This window comes from Silurus aristotelis, assembly GCF_946808225.1.
Source record: "Silurus aristotelis genome assembly, chromosome: 23".
NCBI classification, from domain to species: domain Eukaryota; kingdom Metazoa; phylum Chordata; class Actinopteri; order Siluriformes; family Siluridae; genus Silurus; species Silurus aristotelis.
The window spans coordinates 18,712,591-18,723,264 of record NC_139596.1 but is presented as its reverse complement, the minus strand read 5'-3'; the positions used below and the strand labels follow the sequence as shown (position 1 = coordinate 18,723,264).

At 40.3% G+C, this 10,674-nt stretch overlaps 1 protein-coding gene across 1 annotated transcript; it reads right to left on the bottom strand.

Moving 5' to 3' along the window:
• Positions 1-885: 885 nt before the first annotated feature.
• On the bottom strand, positions 886-9,452 carry neff1 (neuronal intermediate filament family member 1). The gene is made up of 4 exons (XM_083527372.1): positions 7,975-9,452; positions 5,528-5,845; positions 4,448-4,572; positions 886-4,274 (listed from the first exon to the last, which is right to left on the bottom strand). The coding sequence occupies exons 1-4, from the start codon at positions 8,665-8,667 to the stop codon at positions 3,506-3,508; spliced, it is 1,905 nt and encodes a 634-aa protein (XP_083383498.1). The 5' UTR covers positions 8,668-9,452; the 3' UTR covers positions 886-3,505.
• Between the last annotated feature and the right edge of the window lie 1,222 nt (positions 9,453-10,674).

Genomic DNA, 10,674 nt, shown 5'->3' with positions numbered 1-10,674 from the left:
TGTGTGTGTGTGTGTGTGTGTGTGTGTGTGTGTGTGTGTGTGTGTGTGTGTGTGTGTGTGTGTGTGTGGTGGTGGTGGGGGGTACAAAATAAATAAATTTCCTTGATAAAAACACACACTCTCCCAACACACTAGAGTCTGTACAGCATTCACACATTTATTCAATAACTCCAGTCACAACATTGTTTACAAAAACAAAACAAAACTGTAATAAATAATTCCATTACGCCGAGTCAGCATTAGATTCATGTTCTGTTTGGTGTGTTGGATTTGGAGTCAAATCAGAGACTAAAAATCTGATTATTATCTCAGTATCTGAAAGTCTAAGAATAAATGTCAAAAGTCCAGTTATCACGTCTACACCAGGGTCCATGTCTGTTATCAGGTCATGTCCAGGTCCGAATCAGAGTCCATGTATGTTCATCTGTAAGCGAGTTTGAGATCATTTCCTAATGTAAGCTTCATACCTACATCTGAATGCAGGAGTCGGTCCTGCACACGTCACTGTCCTCCTACACGTGATACAAACTCCTCAGGTATTGAAATGATGTAAGGTCATTTCCTGTTATTGTTAATGTTATTATTATTATTGTTATAATTATAATATTATATTTTCTAAACTCATCTATCAAATCAGTGGAAATGAACTACGGTTGTTTTATATTGTCGTGAGAGCTGGAACATGACACAGCATCATTTAGAGTAATGGACAATAAACAGATTTCCTTATAAACACATTCGCTCATGCGATTCCGCACACACACACACACATACACACACACACTTACATATACACACACACACACACACACACACACACACACACACACACACACACACACACACACACACACACACACACGTCTACAATAATCACAGACAGAATGCTGGTTGATAAACAGCTTTATTTGGCTTGGAGTGAATTGAGCAGCACTAACGTTCTCGGTGGAAGACTGAAAGCATTTTTGATCCAGTGTGAAAGTGGAAAAGCATCTCATTCACCATTAAGGCATTTCCAGTACGTACTTTATCGCTTTATTTACACACACAGCAAGCAAAACTGTCCTCTGTCATCTTACAGCAAGTTTTAAAAGGCAGGCCATGCAGATAAACTGAACCTCCCATCGACTCGAACGTTTAAAGCCGATGATGAAATGTGACTCGATGCAGCTGCTTTAATGTAACATAAAGTGATTTATGCAAAGTGTTAAATAAGGCCACACCCCTTTGCCTGTAGCTGACATGAACATAAAGGCCACGCCTCCTCTATTGTCAGAGACAAAGAACAAAGTCCACACTTCCTTCACTTAAACTGGCAGAAACAGAAGCCACGCCTCTTGGTATTGTATTAGGAAAAAGAGAAACCACGCCTTCTTTTTTTGGGCTGACATGTACAGAGGCCACAGAAGGACATTAAAGGACATGCCTCCTTTCATTAGACTGATATAATAAAATAAATGCCTTCTTCGTGGATATTAGTGTTTTTTTAAAAGTGATTTTGCTGGTGTGTTGAAAGTGTTAGTTAGCTCTGTGGATGTGTGTGTGTGTGTGTGTGTGTGTGTGTGTGTGTGTGTGTGTGTATACAGTGATGTAATAATCCCTATCTATTGACCATAGCTAGTAGACTAGTCTCTGTGTCTGTCCATCATGTGCAAAGAGTTGGTGTTTTAAAGTCATCTGCTTTCAGCAGGTTGTTTTGTTAATTTGTAGCCTCACGGAAAGCGTCCTCATGCTCATGTGATGCCGTGGCCATGTTTTTATATTTTGACATTTCTTTTCCAGTTTGATGTGCAGGAAGATTTATTATGAATGAACAAGTCAACAGGAGGTAAAGTTTCCACAAAGAAAAAAACAAAACAAACAATAAATAAATAAATAGCAGCAACTTCTTTAAAATCTTTAAAAGTTTCATTCCTGAACTGACGATGCATCAATGCAAGCTCTCGCATCTACACTTCAAATCCACATACATTCTCTTTAAAGCTTAAGTGTGTTTTATTATACTTTGCCATAAGCTGGAGCTATTGTGACTTTTTTTGTTCATCACAATAAAAACAGATGTAATGTTTGTGATTAAATACATGACGGGGAGAAAAAGCATAAAATATATGATAAGCATTGGTTATATGGATGCTTTAAATATAAATGTATACATAGTGAAGTCCTTCATCAGCTGTGTTTAAAATCTGAACTCTCAAATCGAAGGTAAAACTTATAAACATAAAGAATGCGACTTCTACAGTTATTGTGTAGGTTATTACTGTATAACTTAACTGGTATTATCGCTAAAGTTCAGGGGAATATTGTTGGGTTCTCGAAATTATTACGACAATTTAGCATTTTTTATACGATGTTTATGGCATATGCTTTTAACTCTAGCAAGTTCTCTCACTTTTTTAGTTAAATTTTTTCTCACATTACCGCACTTTATTCATCTAAGCATTTTTTTGATGGTGGCATCTTGGTAGTCGTGGGATAAGAACTTCTAATCAGAAGTCTAATGTCTTATATATAAACAGCCTTCTTTTGCCACATAAACAGTCACAGTGAAATTCTTTTTTTTCTTTATCTTAACACAGGGTCAGCCATGATAAGCCATTCCAGAAGCAAAGAGGGTTAACGTTCTTGCTCAAAAGTCCAAGAGTGACAGCTTGATGGTGGTGGGGCTCAAACCCCCAAGCTTCTGATCAGTATCCCAAAACTTTAACTATTGGGCCATCACTGCTATCGATCAGATGACATGCTACATAAAGCTAAGATGAAAAAAAAATAAGATGGAATACTAAACATTGTTAAAGTTATATCTGTTGTAACATTGCTAATTACAAGTTTTTGGGCTGCTCTGTTACATCATAATAGTCATGAATTACCTCATAAATCTACTAACGTGCAACTCAGTAGGGCTGATGTGCTAACGCTTGCTAGCATTTTATGATGAGGGGGAAAAGTTGGCTTTTCGAAAAGATTTTAGGACCTGTTTTCAGGACATTTGTAATCATTGTTTGAATTTATAGCTAACATTAAGGTACATAAAAAGTATTACTTCTGTTTTTTGTTTTTAGGAAGATTTCAGAAATGTGAAGAAGATTAGCTAGATTAGCATTCTGGACTAACAATTTAGTTAGCTCAGTTACCACCGGTTATAAACGACCTCGTGTTTTCACAAGTTTACCTCAGATTTTATCATTTAGTACCAAAGTCGAGTTTGAAGTTATTATTTTTTATTTTTTGGCGTATGATTTCAGAACCAACAGATGGGCTCTGCATTTCTGAGGTGTATATCAGAAATTGTAGCTACATTAAGGCTCTTCTGAACATTCAGTGGTCAGTGCATAAAGAACGTACAGCTGCTGTGGAAATGTGTGAGATAACCATGTACGAGATGTAGAAGATGGATTGATAATAATAATAATGAAGATGAAGATATGAAGATGGTAAATTGATTGACTTGTGAATAAATTAAAGTCCAGTTCTGTAATTGGATGGTTGGAGCAGGGGCATGTCTTTACTTGCTCTTCTCTTCTTTATTGCTTTCAGTTTTCTCCTCCTTGCTCTCGGTTTTGCTCTCGACCACTTTGTCTTCGCTCTTCTTGTCTTTCTCCTTCTCTTTCTCAATCTCCTTGTCCTTCTTCTTGTCTTCTTCCTGCTCCTTCATTTCACTCTTCTTGTCTTCTTCCTGTTCCTTTGTCTCCTTCTTTTTCTCTTCTTCCTGGACCTTCACCTCCTTCTTCTTCTCTTCTTCCTGGCCCTTCACCTCCGTCTTCTTATCTTCTCCCTGCTCCTTCATCTCCTCCTTCTTCTCTTCTTCCTCTGCCTTCTTCTCTTTTTTCTCTTCCTTCTCCTCCTTCATCACTTCTTCTGCCTCAACCTGGTCATCTTCCTCTTTTTCTTCTCCTTCCTCTCCTCCTTCTTCTTCATCCCCTCCTTCCTTCTCTTCTTCCTCATCCTCCTCCTTTTCTTCCCCCTTCTCCACCTCCTCCTCCTGCTCTTCCTCTTCCTGCTCCTCTACCTCTCCTCCTTCCTCCTCAGCTGCTTCTTCCTTTTCTTCTTCTCCTTGTTCTACTTCTTCTTCTCCTCCTTCCTCTTCTTCTTCTTCCTTTTCCTCTGCTTCCTTTTCCTCCTCTTCTTCCTCACTCTCAGGTTTGGCCATGCCCCTCATGTAAGCACCCAGAGTATAAGCACGTCCGGCCGAATAGGAAACAGCGGAGTAGGTGGGATGGATTGAGGTCACGCCCACATTGCCCAGACGGCACTCTTCACCTTCTAGTAACTTCCTGTAAAGATACAAATCCAATTGTTTGGAGTCAGGTGAGACATTTCCATCCAGATATGCTGATCTGCTTTAAATCTTGTTGCTAAGCAACAACTAGCTAGCGTAAAGCAGGTAATTCTTTCATACAGACATCTTAAAAGTAAAACTATGTGCTGCAGATAATCAGCGTCTCACCTGTAGGCAGCGATCTCGATGTCTAGTGCCATTTTGACGTTCAGCAGGTCCTGATACTCGCGCAGGTGACGTGACATTTCTCCTTTAGTGCTGTGCAGAGCGTCATCTAGCTGAGCAATCGTCTCCTATCCAAACCACACAGCACATTCCCCAATATTACAGTGCAGATTAAATCCATTTATTTATTTAATAATAATAATAACAATAATATTATAAATAATAATAGAGTAAAATATAAAATAATAATTTACAGTTACCGAACCCCTTTTTTTGTATATTGTGTGTAGGCTTAAATCTGTTTATTTATTTATTTGCATGTGTACACATTTACATTTTTTCACTTAATTTTATTGTTCAAATGTACTATACTTTTAACATTTCAAGCATTTAACAGATTTAAAAATCAATATTTTTATATAAAAGCAAAAAATTGGACAGTGAATGACTGAAAAAAAGTTCTCTGGTGTCCACTGGATTTTTAAATGAAACACTGGATTTGTTTTGTCAAAGTAAATTTTCATACCATTACATTACAGAGTTTTTAGCAAAAAAAACATGCAAGTGTCGCTAAAAAAACATAAAATACTCGTCTCCACACTTCGAAGTTCAAAGTCACTGTACATGTTTTTATTTAACTTTCATTTAGGAAACCTTTTTCTATGTGTCTCTTTTGCCAGAGGTCTCCAACTGTTACTAAACAGTGCATAAAAGAGGAACGTGGCCTTGTTTTCTGCAGCTTCACTGTATATTTTACTGTAAATGATCTTGCAGCTGAAAAAAATCTATTCTTCCTTAATAATGAACTGTTTCTGAGTTAGTGATATGGTCAGCATTTAAGTATGGATGCTCTCACCGCTGCTACGTTTGTAGATGTGGTGGCTTACGGCTGTTTGTTCGCGGTTTTTGTTTTTGAAAATAATTGAGTGGTTTGTCTCTTGTGACCTGGTGGTGAGGGATTTCTGCTATATGCTATTTGATTTAATTTAACATCAGATTTAAGTTGTATTTAGTTCTATATTTGTAGTTAAGCGTTATAAGCGTGTTAATAATATATTAAGTGCGTGTTTTAGTGTCTCTGACCTGCAGCTCTCCGATCTCCGTGCTGTGACGATCCTCCATCTCGGCCAGCTGCCTCTCCAGCGCTTCGTTGTGATTGCGTAGGGATTCGATCTCCAGTGTACGAGCCTGAACCTGACGCCGGCATGCGCTCAGCTCGTCTCTGGTCTGTTTCATAACGTCTGCATCGCGTGCCGTCGCACCGGTCACGCTGGTATACTTGGAGCGGTACCAATCTTCCGCCTGCTGCTGGTTCCTTGAAGACAGGACCTCGTACTGCGCCCGGATGTCCTTCAGGGCCACCGTGAGATCGGGTTTACCCACATCCATCTCCACACATATCTGAAACAAAAATGTTTAAAGAGGCAGTAAGTAATGTTCATAAAGAAAATTATAACAATATTCCGAGCTAGGTATTTGCATATCAGTTCATGATTGGTTCATATAATTTATGATGTAACAACGCGTTCATGCCATGTGTCCAGCTTCTCTGTGATGTATTCTCTGACTTTATGAAGTTATGTTGAATGTTAATTTTATGTTTGGATTGTTTTTAATGTTCATAACACTGATTTAGGGGCTAAACAGGAGTTCTGTTTGTAGTCATTAAATAAGATCATGCTTTGTACCAGTCACATCCAATATGCAAATTAACAGAGGATGAAGAAATTATAGCTGAAGCCACTGAAGTCTCGAATCCATGTTTTTCAAAAACTAGCTATCTAGCATTTAGCCCTAGCTATTAGTAGTGTTAAACAAATTGTGGTTGCCAATGTGATGTTTTTACAGATTTGGATGCCATATAATATAATTCACAAGTATAATAAATAAATATAAAAACTAAATAAATAGAGACTCTGTCACAAATGTTGTTGAGCTGGCTAATTCCCAATCTTCTTTATCAGTCCTTTATACAACTTATTTGGGGGCGTGGCTAAACAAAAGCTCTGATTGTGTTGTCACAACGTAAGAACATAATCACGATATGCAAATGCAATGTGCAATTTAATAGAGGACAAAGAAGTACATCCTGAAGATTTCTGGAGCTGATAATCAATGTGCTAACTAGCTAATATTAACAGCGAGCATGCTATGTTAGCTAAGATGATATTATAGTTGGATAAAGAGTTACAGTTTTGGATGCTGTGTATGTGTTTGTATGTATATGTGTGTGTGTGTGTGTGTGTGTGTTTGGTGTTGTGTGTAATAGATCACTGAGAAATATAAATGTAATCATAAATAATGATACAAAAAACACAAGCTAGTTTACTAATGAAATATTTGGCAAAGCTTTTGGCTCATGATACACCTAAAAATGTTCCCTAATGAGTAGAAATGCATGCAGTCTTATATAAAAATCATTTTCTAGATTCATCAGGACGTACAATACTAACATTATCAATATTATAAATACTGTTAATCAGAAGCTGGTGCAGTGTGTATGTAGGTGTGTGTGTGCTGATGTTAGTTGGTTTAGTGTGTGTGTGTGTGTGTGTGTGTGTGTGTGTGTGTGTGTGTGTGTGTGTGTGTGTGTGTGTGCTGCAGTAATGCTGCTGAGAGGTGAGATGTACGCTAGGACGTGCACTACAGAGTGCTGAATCAGGACCACACTCCCCACACGAGAGAGGACGCTGCCAGCAAGCTTCAACACACGGCAAAATCCGCAGTGCTGAATCACTGCCTGCTGAATTAACACCACACACACTTTACACACACCTAAACTCTGTCATTAACTTATACACACACTCATACAATCTTTAAATACATCTTTAGGTGTATGTGTAGTGCCTCTTTAACTGTCTATTAACAGACAACTGCTATAATCACTATATTACATTTCCTGCTTCTTCTAATTATTATTATTATTATTTATATAGGGTATAGGATAATATAATGCACTATTATATGTAGTATTATTGTTACTAGCAGAAGTAAACATTTAGACAAGTATTAGTATTATTGCAAGTTATTAGTATTAAAAGTATATAAGGTGTATGATTTTATTATTATTATTTGTAACAATATATCTATTAGTAATATAATTGCAAGGCAAATTATATTTTATATAATTATTTATATAAAAATAACTGTTTACTATAAATATTATTATATATAATAATAGTAAAATCTATTATTAAAAAAAGCTTCAACTGCTGTCATTATTATATAATGACATCAAAAAGGTGAAACTAGTTGAACAATTAGGCTTTTATTATTATTATTATTATTATTATTATTATTATTATTATTATTATTATTATTATTAGTTGTAATAGATTTAATTCCTCACTTTATTTACAATATAAGTGTTATTATATATTATGTGTATTATAAGTTTATAAGTATTTTATATGTATTAATAGAATGTTATTATATAGTTATATTGTGTTATTATATATTATGTGTATTATTAGTTTATAAGTATTGTATATATCTATTACTATAGTTTTTTGTATGTGTTATTATCACACCTGAGATGCTTGCAGTGAAGCCTGCAGCTCGCGCACTTCCTCGTCGTGCACCTTGCGCGCGAACTCGATCTCATGCAGCAGCGACTCCACCCTCTTCTGAAGCTCGTGCTGCTGCAGCGCCCGGTCCTCCGCCTCCCTGCGGCAGTGCTGCAGCTCGGTCTCGGCCTCGTCGCGCCGGCGGCCCTCGTCGCGCAGCTTCTCCTGGACGTTCGTGAGCGCCTCCCCGAGGCGCGCGTTCTCGAGCTGCGCGCGGCTGCGGTCGCGCTCCAGCTGGTCGGCGCGCTCGCGCATCTCGCGCAGCTCGCGCTCGTAGAGGTCGCGGAGGCGCGCGGGCTCGGAGCCCAGGCTGCGGCGCAACGCATCAGCCTCGGCCTCGAGCGCGCGGTTCTGCTGCTCGAGCTCGCGCACGCGCTCGATGAAGGCGGCGAAACGGTCGTTGAGGCCCTGCAGCTGCTCCTTCTCGTTGGTGCGCACGATCTTCAGCTCGGTGGTGGACGCAGCAGAGTGCGCGAGATCCGCCGCGTCACGCGCCGAGGAGGCGGCGAGGAGACCCGAGGACGCCCGGCTCCGGTACGCGCCTCCATAAGCCCGGTGACCCGCCGAGGAGCGCAGCGGAGCCGCAGACACGCGTGAGGAGTCCCCGAAGAAATTCCGGTAGGAGCTCGTGGAGTAAACGTCGCTATGGCAACTCATGGTGGAGCGAAGGAGAGAGGGGGGAAACCCGAGGAAGAAGAAAACACGGAGGAAGAGAAGAGAGAGAGAGAAAGAGGAGAGAGACAATGAAGAGGAAAGACAGAGCAGCGTGCTTTATATACACAGAGAGAAAAAGGAGGAGGGAGGGGGTGGGATACAGTATGAGAGAGGATGAGAAAGTGATGAGCTTGAGAAAGAGAGAGAGAAGAGAGAGAGAGAGAGAGAGAGAGAGAGAGAGAGAGAGAGAGAGAGAGAGAGAATATAAAAAACTGATGATGAAGAGGTGGATGACTGAAAAAAAGAGAAAGTGAATAAAGAGAAAAAATGATGAGAGAGGAAATTATGGGGAAAAGAAAGGAAATGAAAAAAGGGAAAGAAGTGAGACAGAAAGAAAGAATGAGCGAAAGAAAGAAAAGATAAAAAATGATAGAAGTTGCACTTCTTTATGTCAGTCATTCAGCAGAAAATCATAGGATGAGCAAAACATGAACCCCATTTACTTCTATCTGTACTCTCATATAAAACCTGTACCTTTATCACTTCTCTACCAGGAGGAGAAACAGAAGAACGATGGAGTGTGTTAGATGTGTGTGTGTGTGTGTGTGTGTGTGTGTGTGTGTGTGTGTGTGTGTGTGTGTGTGTGTGTGTGTGTGTGTTGTACTGATATTGTATTGTGTTAAAGTGATTATAGTTCTTATAGTATGTCGGGTGGAGACTTCATCCACTGCTGCAGTCTCAGAGTGTGTGTGTGTGTGTGTGTGTGTGTGTGTGTGTGTGTGTGTGTGTGTGTGTGTGTGTGTGTCCGCCGCAGTGCCTGAATATGGAATGAGGATGACGAGGTTCTCCACTCCTCGACCCCATATCTGTTCCAGGCTGGACGAAATATCGATCGAACACACCCACACACAAACACACACACACACACACACACACACACACAGAAGAGTGAGATGTAAAATTTACAGGTCCATATATCAGTTTTGAGTTATTTGAAAGGGCAAATCAAAAGGGAGTGATCTGATTTGCAGCCTGTGTGTGTGTGTGTGTGTGTGTGTGTGTGTGTGTGTGTGTGTGTGTGTGTGTGTGTAGTAACTAATGCTGTTGCATCAGCTGGTCAGCACTTTTTACAAATGCCTGAGAAAGGACATTTCAGCTCCTCCAGGCAGAAAGAGACAGCTCGAAGACCTGAATCAGGCCGTTCCAAGAGATGGAAAGAGTGTGTGTGTGTGTGTGTGTGTGTGTGTGTGTGTGTGTGTGTGTGTGTGTGTGTTTATCATTATTTTCCAAAGAGTAAAAAAATGCCTCCTGAATAAACCATCATCCTGCATTGAGGTGTTCCTCATTGCAACTCTCCAGATCCAAAAATGGTGCTTTCACCATATTTAGCTCGACCTTCCACAATACATGGACACCAGAGTCAGCTGTGTTCATGTGTACGACCACCAGACACTGCTACGGTACAGGCATCATGCAACCAATAATCTGCATGATGATCTTATCAACAACCTTCGCGACCTCGGCTTGCTGTGACCTCCGCCACAAAGACCAGGCCCCCAGACCTTGGTGTCACCTGATGCCAGTGGCCGGGAGAGGGGACTTCGGAAGCGCTGCTCGAGAAAGCGGAAGCGCGGCAAGCGGGCGGGTGTCCATGCTAGGCTAAATGCTAACCCTAGCTGGCCGGCTCTCCCGTCCATTTTTCTTTTAAATGTCTGCTCCCTGGACAATAAACTGGATTACATCCGACTTCAGCGAACCACACGGCGAGAGTTTAGAGACTGTTGTGTCTTTGTTTTCACGGAGACGTGGCTCAGCGACAGAGTTCCGGAAGCCGCCATCCAGCTAGACGGGCTAACCGTGTTTTGAGCCGACAGAAACGCAGCTCTGTGCGGTAAGACTCGTGGTGGTGGCGTGTGTGTTTATATCAACATGATTGTTAGATGTAGACCATTTTATTTACCACGGGAATTCACCACTGTTTATATTGTCGGAGTGTACATTCCTCCCAGT

Excerpts from the sequence above, each read along its gene's own strand:
- neff1 (XM_083527372.1), bottom strand. The coding sequence starts at position 8,667 with ATGAGTTGCCATAGCGACGTTTACTCCACGAGCTCCTACCGGAATTTC. Across the intron at positions 4,573-5,527 it reads CGGAGATCGGAGAGCTGCAG|GAGACGATTGCTCAGCTAGA; the intron begins GTCAGAGACACT and ends TGGTTTGGATAG. Across the intron at positions 4,275-4,447 it reads ATCGAGATCGCTGCCTACAG|GAAGTTACTAGAAGGTGAAG; the intron begins GTGAGACGCTGA and ends GTATCTTTACAG.